The sequence below is a fragment of the Artemia franciscana genome, chromosome 3, assembly GCF_032884065.1.
Source record: "Artemia franciscana chromosome 3, ASM3288406v1, whole genome shotgun sequence".
NCBI classification, from domain to species: domain Eukaryota; kingdom Metazoa; phylum Arthropoda; class Branchiopoda; order Anostraca; family Artemiidae; genus Artemia; species Artemia franciscana.
The window spans coordinates 52,694,142-52,708,448 of record NC_088865.1 but is presented as its reverse complement, the minus strand read 5'-3'; the positions used below and the strand labels follow the sequence as shown (position 1 = coordinate 52,708,448).

Genomic DNA, 14,307 nt, shown 5'->3' with positions numbered 1-14,307 from the left:
ATAGAAGCATAGAAACTAAGAAAGTAAGTTTTTTTTTTCTTATTTTATTTGTCATTAAGAGGTAAGGTAACATTCTAAATCTTTCCAGTGTTTACATCTTAAGTCTTCAGCTCAAATGTCTGAATTTTGCAAAATTTCCCATTTATTATATATTTTGATCTTAAATAAAGGGTAAGGGGGCTATTTCAACTAGATTCATTCAATTTTTAGGTCAGGATGACTAATATTCCGTCGATCTATTTAAGTGCAGTCCTATACCGGTGAACTATTGGAATTGTTAACATCTTTTTTGGCATCATTCTAAGAACGTGCAAATCGGCTATTTCGCGAATTTTAAGAATGATGCGTTATATGGTATTGCGTAATCGTTCGTTTTCTCTGTGAAACAATAATTGAATACATATGGGCCCATATCCTGATTTCTGAGAATTACTTGGCATGTTTCCGAGAACTTCAAGAATGATTTTGGCTAGCGTCCCAGACATTGATTGCCTAGAATGTATTTCTTAGGATATAGCATCTTCAATGACTTGTTGGCTCAGTGGAGTATCGTGTCGTTTTTTTTTTACCATACGGAATAATGGGTCTCACGCTCGATTCATATATTAGACATAAATTTCATAATATCGATGAAAGACTGGTCAGAAGCTAAAAGTGTTGTTGACTCAGTTGTTGTGTCGAAGGACCAGATGTGAGGACTGTCACAGAACATATTGTATTGTTTCACCGACAACATGAATGATTACGCAATACCAGATAATGCATCATTCTTGAAATTCTCGGAAACAAGCTGGGGAATTCTCGGAAATCAAGATATGAGGCCGCTTGTATTCATTGTATTGTTTCACTGAGAAAAAGAATGATTACGCAATATCAGATAACGCATCATTTCTGAAATTTGTGAAATTCTCGGAAACCGGTTTGCACATTCTTGGACTGACGTAAAAAAGTGTCAGCAACTCCAATAGTACACTGGATATGGCTACGCTTAAATAGCGCAGCCATGCGTTATATGGTATTGTGTAATCGTTCATTTTCTCTATGAAACAATAATTGAATACAAGTGGGCCCATATCCTGATTTCTCAGAATTACTTGCCATGTTTCCGTGAATTTCAAGAATGATTTTGGCTAGCGTCCCAGATACAATACATTGATTGCCTAGAATGTATTTCTTAGGATATAGTATCTTCAATGACTTGTTGGCGCAGTCAAGTATCGGGTCGTTTTTTTACATTACCAAATAATGGGTCTCACGTTCGATTTATACATTAGACATAAATTTCATAAAATCGATGAAAGACTGCTAAGAAGCTAAAAGTGTTGCTGACTCAGTTGTTGTCTCGAAGGACCAGATGTGAGGACTGTCACAGAACATATTGTATTGTTTCACCGACAACATGAATGATTACGCAATACCATATAATACATCATTCTTGAAATTCTCGGAAACAAAGCCGGGGAATTCTCGGAAATCAAGATATGAGGCCGCTTGTATTCATTGTATTGTTTCACCGAGAAAAAGATTGATTACGCAATATCAGATAACGCATCATTTCTAAAATTTGCGAAATTCTCGGAAACCAGTTTGCACATTCTTGGACTGACGTAAAAAAAATGTTAGCAACTCCAATAGTACACGGGATATGGCTGCCCTTAAATAGATTGATAATACTACTAGGGTGAATTGTGTTTTATGAGTCTTACATTATTAACAAATCCTAATACATTTTTTTTTCAATTTCTGTCACTTTCGAAGATTGTTTGTGCTAAAATCTTTCGTAGTTTCTTATTGCCCCTGCACTCAAGAAAGAAAAAAATAGGTATCATTCAATATTAAAGTTTTAGTTGAATGTTTGATATGATAATTTATTTATGGTAGCTATTTTTAGCTTTACGACTTTTAGTTCTTGCTGCTTTAAAACTATAGTTTGGTTATTTTACGATAATTAGTGTGGCAACAACATTCGGTTTTTGGCTGGTAATATACCTTAGAATTAACCTATAAAAAACTTAAAATTTGTTTCGCATGCTGACCAATGGTCTGCATTGCGCAGGTCCCGATCTCCTAATTCAATGCCTTCGGCCGGGAGTGCAATTTGTGGTTGGGGTAACTCATCCGACGCTTCCTGCGTTTCCCCCCCCCCCAAAAAAAAAAAATTCTCCAGGTACCCATTTACAGCTGGGTCTACTCTGGCTTAGCTTACAGGGTCACACCTTGACCCCCCGTCCCAAACCCAAGAATTTACGACACTAGGACTCGAGCCCCTCACCTCAGGATTTCAAGTTCGGAGCCAAATCTGGAGCGTTTCAATGGGCCAGTAAAGAAGGTTGAAATTCTTACTTTTTTGTCATTGTCTACGTTATTTTTGGAAACTTCAGTGTCCTGTATGACAGGAGCATGTGAAAAGATGGGGGAGGGCTGGTCGTGCTCTCCCCCAAGCCCTCCCTCCTCCAAAGGGAAAAATCCTGCGTATATGACTCTTATATCTTTACGACAGTTTTATGTTTTGACCAAAATATTTCGTTGTAGTCCGATACTAGGAAAGTTTGTCAAGTTAGAGGAACGGCCATAAATGTTAAGAAAAAAGAAACACTTCTTACAAAAATGTATCAATCCTGAAATAAATGCTCCCGATATAATGCTATTTAACTCTATAAGATATTTCAACACAAATATAATAAATTTAAGGTAATATTTGTATAAAAAATATGAGTGGTAACGACATCCGCTTCGTATTACTTTTTTTTATATACAAATTTGAAGTTTTCTTATAAGTTCACTGGCTCCTGCATGACATCCTGTTGTTGATCTTTGCAATATTATGTTTCTCTTCCTGTAAAAAAAAATATATAAGCAAATTTATAAAAGGTGCAATTTGTGCAGATCGTAATCTTTTTTTTTAAGCTTATTATAAGATTGCATAGGGATTATGACTTAGTATGCTTATTGGTAGACGTAGTCTGTTGTGTATAATTGACCAAAACAGGATAAAATTGGTTTTTAGGACAACATTGTTCAATTTGTTTTATATTATATTTAATTTTTCTTATAAAGCTATCTTAATCAAAGTATTTCGATGCAAACTTTACGTCGAAGTTAAAAGTACGTCGAAGTTTGCCCTTAGTCTTAAGTCCCACACATCTAATGATAAAAGTGAGGCAAATAATACTCTCACTAGTAACGGATATACGCTTGTCGAGACGAGGCTCATTGTAGTCACTTAGGGATTCCCATTCATGTACAGATGAAATTAATGACATAGCCTGCTCTGGGTAGTAATTGCTAAATGAAATGCAAGGGGTCCCAATTTAAAAGGTGATACATGTGCATAAATAAAAATGAGGTTAGAGAATACTCCCAATAACAACTGACCAACACTCGTTGAAACGAAGCCTCATTGCAGTGTAGATATTTAAGTGACCAATATACGTACAGATAAAAATCAGGGTGTCATGCGTTTTTGGCAAAAATCGACATGCACACGTTGAAGCAAAGACTCACTATAGGCAAATAGTACAACCAAACCAATAGGGAGGGTATGGTTCTTAAATACATTAGCAATTTGATAAATTCTTTTTGAGTCTCATGACATACTGACATCGTTTAGGCTGCGTTTATCCGTGCTTAACACAGTTGATTGATAGAAATGGGAGCAATTAGTTCAGTAATGCCTGGGTCACACTTATGGATAAAATCGAAACAACGCATGAATACAGGGCCAGTTAATTTTGTACCACGTTCATAATTTTTGAGTCGAACATTGCACAATTTTTAAGTTTGAAATTTATGATTGACGAATTAGAATAAAGATTTAAGGCATAATTTTTGGAAATCAAAAGAATTTGAGACATCATTCTAAGAAATATTAAAGAAACGATACTAAATAATACCATATAAATAATATATATATATTTATCAGAAATGTAAAAAATGTCTACAATTAATAACCAAAGGATAAATAGTATTGTTATACAAGTACGGGACCCTTCAGGTTCATGTTTATATATATATATATATATATATATATATATATATATATATATATATATATATATATATATATATATATATATATATATATGTATATATATATATATATATATATATATATATATATATATATATATATATATATATATATATATATATATATATATATATATATATATATATATATATATATATATATATATATATATATATATATATATATATATATATATATATATATATATATATATACATATATATATATATGTTTATTTATATATATATATTTATATATATATTTATATATATATATATATATATATATATATATATATATATATATATATATATATATATATATATATATATATATATATATATATATATATATTGTATGTATATGTATGCATAGATATATATTTTTTTTGCATTCTTTTTGGTAATTTTGTGTTTAAACATGACATTTTTAATGGCTGCAGAATTCTATTCTGTCCTAATAGCGTACTGTAGAACTGACAAATGAAGACGGCTTTAGATTTTCGTTGTATGATACTGCGTTATTCAAACATTTATTAATTATCAAATTATTTCTTTTTCCGGTATAGTGTGCCCGTACAATGCACGAGACTTTCATCAAGTCTAGGTATATCTTCTTTTGCTGAGCTAATTTGGTAAGTCTATGCCTTCCTACCAGACAAGTCCAGCTACTAGCGTAGGGGCGCTTTAGCCTGTGGTTAGTGATAACGATTTGCCGTTGCGTAGATATGGCAAATGTAATGCGCGTAGTGGGTATTTTCGTCTTGTCAACGTTACTGAGAGGCATTTGTTTAGTTTGACCGTCAATAATCGAAACACAGTAAGTTCTTTTTTCTCGTAATTTTGGACTAACTATACGTGACTAATGCATCTTCGATCTAAATTACCTAATAAAAAAAAAACTTTGCCTTTAACTAAAATAATTGACACTTTTTGGGCTTTAGTGTGTATTGATTTTTGACGGTCAAGTTGCGCTTATAACTACTAACAAGTGCCTCTCTTGCGCATTTAGCGTAGGGCAATCGTTGCGCTAATTTTTTTTATTTCTTATCAAAGTTGGTTATATATCTTGTCAATATCTTTTGTGTGAGCTTATTTTTATTTGTCTCGATTTTAATTTTAGTCCTGTGTAGCACTTCTTACGTCATTTAGATTATATAATTCTATTAATCTATGCAGTTTTTCAAAATAAAATCTAAATTCTTCCCGTTTAAGGGACAAAATGATGCGCACACAATTTTCTAGGAAATAAATTCCTTAAATAGTAAGGCCTACGCACCAAAACTAAAAGTAAATAATATTCTTTGATATATATCTTCAAGAAATATACTATTTTGAATATAATAATAACCCCTCACTAATCGAAACAAGCTTTATGAATTTTTGGCTGTTCACAATAAATCTGGCAAAAACATAGTTGCCATCTAAAATGTTATTCGTTACGAGCCAAAATATTCGTGTTGCTCTGATATTGCAGAGCAACACTGTTTAAATTTGTACAATCGTCAAATTTTGTTTGCTTGGTCCATGAGCACCACATATATTACGCAACACCTACAGTATTTTAATTGGAATTATAAATATTATTCTATAATTTGCCTATTCTAAATATTCACAATCACTACCGCTTTTTACACTGTTATTATGTAAGTGTTAATTCACTTTCACGTTTGTAACTCTCTGTATTTTAGGGTTGTTACTTGAAAGCTATTGAGACTCGACCTGACTTTGCAGTTGCTTGGTCGAATTTAGGGTGTGTTTTCAATGCACAGGGAGAACTTTGGCTCGCCATACATCATTTTGAGAAAGCTGTTACACTTGACCCCAACTTTCTAGATGCGTATATCAACCTTGGAAATGTTCTGAAAGAAGCGAGGATTTTTGACAGGTAAGGGCAGTGCTTACAACCATACAAACATATTCCAAGGGATAGGAGGCAAATGAAAAAAATGTGGAGGATCTCCCCCCCTAAAAAATATCGTGCTAAAGAAATTTATATTAGAATCTACCTTCTTCCAATATTACATGACCATTTGTTCAAAAAAGAAAAAAAAACATGCAGATAATCACACATCCTTGACTATTTTTCCAAGAAAAAATGCAAAATTAAGTATTTTCTTTGATTAAGGGGGTGAAACTTTGGACTTAGGGATCTTGGACATATTGAATTTGTCGGTGTAAATTCTAATTTTAGAGTTTTAGTTTGTATTTACTTGGCCCGCTTTTTAATTCCCTCTCGAACATTCATACCAAAAATTCAAAAAGAATACATTCAAAAGAATACTATCAAACATTCGATTTACAGGACGCTACACAAAGAATAGATAGGTTGATAGTTCCCTCGAGACAAAAGATAATTAATTCTGGCCACCGGAGTAAATGCAACCTAAATTCGTTTGAGGTAGACAATGGAATAAATGATGAAAAGATAAGAAGATAAGTTCAATTGAACTTCGGCAATTGCGAAAGATCGAAAAGTCATTTGTGTGGAAATTGCTTTATTTCCCCCTTTTCGGTTTCAATTAATTACTTGTTTCGTTCAGTCCACTTTTGTGAAGGTCTGGAGTGAGATAAGACTTTTTAACAGGTTTTATTTCGAAGAACTTTGATGGGCTATTGTGTTTGTACCATACTAATTCCGAAAAATTAAGGTAAATAGATAAGTGCACAAATGGGAGATAGTTTTCGGCGTAATATGCGAATGTCAGGACAAGAAAAAATAACGAACAAATATTAAAAGGTATTTCATAGTGTGCTATCGACAATACGAAACAAATATTTTCGAAGGCAACACTGCCTTTCCATGATTATAAATAACAGTTCAACAGGGTTAAATCCCTTTATTAGACAGCAAAAACAATGCCAAAATCTCTGTATATTTGGTGTTTATCCAATCTCTGAAGTTCCTCCGCATTGTTTATGTCACCGAAACATTCATAGATTTTGTGATTGCTTTCCCTATCTAATAAAAGGATTTATCCCTATTGAACTATTATTTTGTACGACAATACCAAAAACAATGCATTTTTTAATCCTCAGTTTTTCAATTTTTCTGCAGAGTTGAGGTCCTTCAGACCAGAATCAGGGACCTCCCCCCTTTGTTTATGTATACTGCCTGTTTCTGCTGTAATTTCTTCTGTGAATCTCGTCTTTTTCAATCCTTCGTAAAAATAGAGGTTTTCTGGAATGAGGACTTTTCCCAGAGACAGTGATTAAAATAAAACCTAATTAAATCTTCTGGCTATAAAACCAGTAGCCATCCTCAGCGAAATAGAAGCAAAGGATAAAACACAGAAACCAATGTAAATATAATCCACCATGAAAAGTTTTGGTTTCATCCATTCACGAGTTTTTATTTTTTTTTCTTTGTTTTAGTTTTTCTCCTATTTTGCTGAGGATGGCTATAAAGACGTCACTAAAAAATACACATCTTTTCAAATTATAGTAAAAAACTAACATTAAAACTTAAATAGAACAAACAAACACACAACTTGTACCGTCCATCACTTATTTTGAATTCGATTATGTAATTCTCACCAAAGTCGTACCCCTTTTGCCCCTCCCACCCTTTTCTATATATTTTTTTTTCACAAATCTTTTTTAAAGGGTAACCTTGAACGTAATTAGTGTTATATATATGAAATCAGCATTAAAAGTAGATTCATCTGTCGGTATTAAATTTAATAATTTAAGTTTTGGCTACCTTTGAAAAGAGTCACTTTTTACTCATCGTTCATTTCAATAAAGGGTTTGATTACAGGGAGTTTAAATTTGGCAATTAATATTTACTTTAGACATATACTCTGGCCTCACTTATGCTTGCCGAATGTGGAGCTATGGTACCCAGTTTGTATATTTTATATATATTTATTTTTTTACTGTATGAAAAATCCTGTATTTAACCATTATTTCAAATTATTTAATTTACGATTAATATGTTCTGATTTTGGTCAGCCAAGCTTGATATTACTATTTCTTAGATGCAGCTAAATCTGTCACACACGTCTTTTTGCAAAAAAATTCCAAAGCTTGCGGCGGAAACGATTCTTTTTCTTCCTTGTGGAAAAATATTTGGAAGTTGGCAACGTTGAATATTTCTCAGCTGTGAAAAGTGAGACTGTATCTAATCAATCATTCGCGCATCACTTGATTTTATAATTTCTTGCCAAAATTTGGTAGCTTGAAATTGACAATCAGTTGTGTTTGATGCTTTTAGGAGTTTATTTTTGATGAATATAAGACGACTAATTTTGTTTCATAATATTAAGTCAAGCTCTACGGGAGAAATTAGAATCTTTTGTAAAATTAAATTTCTCAGTAATAATTTTTGTGTTCTTACGTAACCTACTTATAAATTTTAAAGCAAATCCAAGAGAAGAAAGTTAAATATAACCAGTTTTAAACAGTAATCCTGCAAAAGTAAATAAATGTCAGATAAGAAATGGATAGGGAAATATAACAAAACGATTTTTCAACCAAGAAGCCAAAAAAAAACAACAACAAAAACACAAGGATAAATATACAGATGTAAAATGGACAAATACATAAAATACAATCATACATTGTATGTGATACTACTAAAGATTTGTTTTAGGGGTTTTGCGAGAATGTTTTTACTGAATGCGGGACAAATTGGTTACTTTATTTTAAGTTTTGCTCTGTTAGCGAAAAAAACGGAAATTTGAATTAGCTTGGTTTTCAAGTGCTCCTTCAATTGTCAAGTTCAGATGTTCTTTTCTGTCGAAAGTATAAATTTAAAGTAGTTACAACAGGCTCTCTTTGGCAAAACAAAGTCATGTAACTGAATGGAGCTCTAAATTGTCGGGAAAAATGATGAACTAGCATACGGGATAAGTTTCCCTATAATCGTATGAATTTACGTTTGAATCCTTATGAATTTACGTATGACTCGTATGAACCTTAAATTTGAAATGGTAAAGGAAATTACAGTTTTGGTTGGTTACAACTTCTTTTTCTTCAGTATATAGATTTTTATAGACTTTTATTAAAGATTTTTAATTTTATAATATTATGATATTTAATTTTATAATATTATAGATTATAGATTTTTAAACGCTTTTACTTAACTTTCTCTGCTTAGAAGATTAAACTTCAAAATAAAATTCTTGTACGCTTAAATCTTCAACGAAATTGGATACTTGTATTACAGGCATGACAATAGTCATATACAAGTAATGCAAAACTAGACCTCCGTTGCCTGTGCAACGGGAAGTGTTGCAGCAACTGTGCCCTGTTCCTTAGGGCACAGTTGCGGAGCAACACGTGGAACTGTGCCCTACGGGACACAGTTGCGGAGCAACAGTCTCCATTATGTCCTTCAGAGGACATTTTTCTAATGCGGCTTCGATTGTTATATTGAAGCATCTTTGATATGGTTTTATTTCGAGCTCCTACTAAACTGAGTTTGGTAAAATGTTTAGCTGGTCCAGAAATAAACGAGAAAAAAATCGGAACGAGATTGACTTTTCCGGAATTATTTCCGGGAAATCTGTAAGAGCTACGGAATTTCATGCTTCAGTTCTCGAAAACATCAATAAAAGTTCTATATGAGTTCATAATTATTTTATCTCTAAAACATTTACTTCCGAAACTAGGGCCGTCTTAACTTGACGCCAATTCGAAGTATTATGTTTCGAGACGCACATATCGGGAATTATTTCCGGGAAATCTGAAAGAGATACGGAAATAACGTCTTATAGTTTTCTGCTTAACTTTTGATGGTCTATGCTAGGAAAATATAAAACAAACCAAATTCACCAAAAAATTTAAATTGCCCCAAGGGCATGACGAAACTTCCAAATAGAAAAACCCAAAGAAGGAATTTTATTTCGGAGAAACTATTGTAAGCTCCAGTTGTTAGGAGATCGAGACCTGTCGAACCGCGTTGGAAAAAAAAATTGTAGCTGGTCCAGAACAGAAGTTACCTCTAGAACGTCGAAACTTCGGAAATTATTTCTTAGAGAACGAAGCAACTTGGTATATAGAACACTTCACTTCTTCTTGCATACTTTTCATAGCACTACTCGATAAAAATATAAGAAACATCAAAATCGAAAATTTGAGAAAATTCCAAAAAAATCGGAACGAGATGGACTTTTCCGGAATTATTTCCGGGAAATCTGTAAGAGCTACGGAATTTTGTGCTCCGGTTCTCGAAGAGACAAATGAAAGTTCTACATGAGTTCAGCATAACTGTATTTCTAACAAGTTTATTTCCAAAGCTAGGGTCGTCTTAACTTGACGCCAAACATCGAACGCAGAGTTTCTAAGAAAAAAACGGTTTTATTTTTTTTATGGAAAACTGTTGGAAATTTTAGTAAGTTCTCTGGAACTTTTTTACTCTGTTTCACGTTTCCCTTCCCTCTGAAAAATCTCAAATTTTTAACTCTTACCACTTCGGAGCTGCAGGTCGCTGATCACGGTGAAAAAAAAAAAAAAAAAAAAAAACTACGAAAGCAGTAGTGTTGCTCCGCAACACAATGAGTTTTACAACCGAAATTATTGTATCCAAACTCTTAAAACAAACCTGAGTCGAGGCTGAGGATAATTTGGGCTCATTAGCTTAAAAAGAATTGCCTCAGTAGCCACTGGGCTATTACTGCCTCCTTAGGCTGGGTATTTTGAGGTAAGACATGCCTATAGCATGTTTTCCCCTTTGTAGAAGAACCTTCGTTGGTATTTTTGAAAAACAATAGTATCCACCACTGTATTTCTTCACCCCGAGAACCCCACTCACCAGCGTCAGATTGTTTTTGGCAGGCAACACTCATCCCTAAAAAAAGAAGGAAGGGTCACTCAGCACCCGCCAGCCATCAACGGTAAGTAGCACATGGTTGTCAGAACCGGTGCTAGAAAAGGAACTTCTTTTTCCCTCCTCTCATTCCCCGAGTATCTTCTCTTGTGCCACAGCTGGCGCTTCATTTGTCCAGGGGAATTGACCCTCAGTTATGCTTTTGTGTGCCATTGGTGGTTTAAATCCATCCTATCTCAGTGGATAGACTATTCTTAGGGGTATAAAGAGAAGATTTTCATCACTACCCCCTTTATTGGTATTAATTGAAAATTGTTTCTACAAAGCAAGTTTTCCAAAGAAAAGTAAAGAGCTCCATTTAGCCAAAAATGAGCAGAAATAAAGTCAAATAATCTCCCAAGCATTAAACTATCACAAACCGCTATCAATGGGTAATTTAAACTCGAAACGAATAGAAATGACAATAAATAGCCGAGTCAAACTCAATGAGTGGAAATTCACATGAGTAGGACTGATAACCCTCATGCCTTCTCAAGACCAGAATATCAGTTGCGCTTTACTGAAAAAAGAAAAGAAAAAAACGTGGATTGTCAAATAATCGACGTGTACTGATATTTATTCCTTAAAGTTTTGATGATTTTTTATTTATGAAAGTAAAAAGAAAGTGGAAACGTTTAAAATTTATTTTGTTTTTAGTAAGTGCAAATTATGCTGTGCAAATTATGTCAGCGTGTTGTGATTCATTTCACCGTCTCCCCTCAAAATTCTTTGAAAATTTCACCTTCATAGCCTTATTAGACATAGTTCTAATAGTAGTAGTAGCATTGATATTACTAGGAATTGTATTGAATAGCGGTAGTACTACTAGCATTAGTAGTATTGACATATTGCCTTTTGGTCAGTAGAACATCCTTCTCATCAAGTCCTGGAAGTTTCAACTCAATGCAATTAGCCATTGCTGATATGCCCTTTTGATAACCTGTATCTTCATATACTTCTTGGAATTTTCATCTCAATGCTCTGAACCTTACAAGTAGCAGAAATAAAAGTAGTAGACCTAGTAGTATTAGTAAATGTAGCAGTAACAGTAGTATTAGCAGTAGTGTGCACATATTGCCTTTTGGTGAGACGATCTTCCCATATAAGCATTCTCTGAAGGTTCCAACTTAATACCCCAATCAATTCTTGAGATACGCTATTTTGACAGTGTGTACGCACATATCGTCTTTTGATTTAGTTCAAATTTCCCCTCAATATTGTAAATGGAGTAGTGTGGTAGTAATAGTGGTGGTAGTTGTAGTACTATTGGTAGCATGCAAATATTTCCTGATTGATCATTTCCCGAATTTTCCAAATTAATATACTCAGTTGCTCCTGTGTTAAACCCTTTCGACAATCCATATACACATAACTTGTTTTGATTTAGTTCAACGTTCTCTGAAAGGCTCTCACCTGAATGCAATTCGTCTTCATGGAAAGTAAAGTTCAAACATGCATACCTTTCTCAATAACTTATACTATAAGTAAACAATGAATGAATTGCTTAACTAACTGCACTTGTCCTGAGGACTGTGGGGAGGTTGGTATCCCCAAAGACATTATTACTGGACATTTCAAGAAGGCAGAAAAAAATAGACCTATTAGAATTTCGATCGGATATGTTTCGGAGAATTATAGGCTTGGGGGGGGGGGCAGATTGCCCTCCATTCGTTTTGACTCTGAAAAAGGGCCCTAAAACTTTCGACTTCCAATCAAATGAGCTCCATCAGATTCAAAGTCTATACGAACACCCGCTCAGTGGGCCTTATTATATGACCTTTGGACTATGAACAAATGGCTATATCAAAATTTCTATTGCATGCATTTGTGGAAAATACGACGTGGGGAGGCTGCCCCCCGATCACTTTGACTCATAAAAAGGGCACTAGAGCATCTGATTTAAAACCAAATGAGCACCTGAGTTTTTACGATCACGCTTTCCATATAAACCTTGTATGCCCTCTGGGCATAACTTACAACCCTTGCGCTGAGGGCTCTGGGGAGGGGTTGTCGTCTTCAACCATAATTTCCAGACCTTTCAGCTACGCTGAACAAAATGGCTATCTCAAAATTTCGATTAGATATGTTTTTGGAATTGATGGGCACGGGGGGACTTGTTGTCCTTCATTCATTTTTGACTATTAAAAACGGCACTAGCCCTTTCAGTTTCAAATTGAGTGAGCCTTTCTCGAAGTTTCTACGACAACAGATGGTATAAAATCACCCTTTCTATATGAACCCTACATGCCCCCAGGGCATAACTTACAACCCTTGCCGTGAGGCCTGTGGGGGAATTGTCATCCTGAAGGACATAATTACCGGATCTTTTAACTACGTTAGACAAAATGGCTATCTCAAAATTTTGATCGAATGTGCTTAGGGAAATGGTGGGCATAGGAGGGGGGTTAGTTGCCCTCCAATCACTTTTACTATTAAAAAGGGCACTAGCCCTTTCAATTTCCAATAGAATAAGCCCTTTTCAAAGTTCTCTGCGATAACTCCTTCGATGCGAAGTGCCCTGCTCTAAGACCAAAAAAAAGTTGTGCCCACATCGCTCTTTACTTAGACAGCGCTATTGCTCTGCCTATGATAAGTGTGGTTTATAAATATGTTTGAATCCATCGCTTAGAATCCATTATCAAACTGATGTCTAATATAAAACTAGTCGGCAATTTCCCAGCCAGTTGCTTGGGAATGAGCAGCTGCAACCGACACTAGTTGCTGCCGAATGCTAAAGCTATTGCTGAATCACGTGTTCTTTCCAGCTGGTAAAATTATTGTAATTATTATAAAATATTGAGAGGGTGGTAGTTCTGTCTGTATTTCCAAATATTTTGGTTAATCTTATCAAATTATTTATTTTGTTTTTCTTGTTATTTAATTTGCTGGATTTACTGACTGGGAACGAGGTTTTGGCAGGTTGAAATTTAGTGGTTGTCAAGTCGATATTTCATCTTTTTTCATTTATCTTGCTATTGATTAATTTTGTTTTTATCGTATCTTGAACTTTCTTTGTTAGGCACTAAAAGTGTAAATTAGTACGCTATTAGTATGTTAGTTGAATTCATGAATTGTCGCTATAAAAATAAACACGAAAAATATACTTTTCTATTTTATAGGATTTACTATAGACTGGAAAAATATAAAACAGAAGTATGGAAACACAAACTTTAAAAACGCTTTTATTTCCAAATGCACAAAAAAGTGAAAACAATGGTTATTTTTCCCTGGTACCGGTACAACTGGATTTTTGTTTTAAGACTAAAAAGGGAAGGAGGGGCAATTATGAGATATTTGACTAATATTCAAGTTCGATTTTCTGTATCACGACCGCTGCATACTTTTTTTTTAGTCTTAAAAAATGTCAATTTTTCTGGTTAGCAGAAACTTTTCGTTTTTTTTTTTGTGCATTTTGATGTTTTTTGTGCATGTTTTTCGTAAGATTTTCCAAGAGGCAGAGTAAGGTT

General features: G+C 33.9%; 1 protein-coding gene across 2 annotated transcripts in view; it reads left to right on the top strand.

Annotated features, from left to right (window-relative positions):
• Window positions 1-14,307, top strand: part of LOC136025400 (UDP-N-acetylglucosamine--peptide N-acetylglucosaminyltransferase 110 kDa subunit-like) — a 139,931-nt gene that overhangs the window by 30,080 nt on the left and 95,544 nt on the right. For both annotated transcript variants that reach the window (XM_065701401.1, XM_065701400.1), the window contains exon 5: window positions 5,721-5,917. In XM_065701401.1, the coding sequence (XP_065557473.1) occupies window positions 5,721-5,917 (197 nt within the window). The remainder of the gene's footprint in view (window positions 1-5,720; window positions 5,918-14,307) is intronic.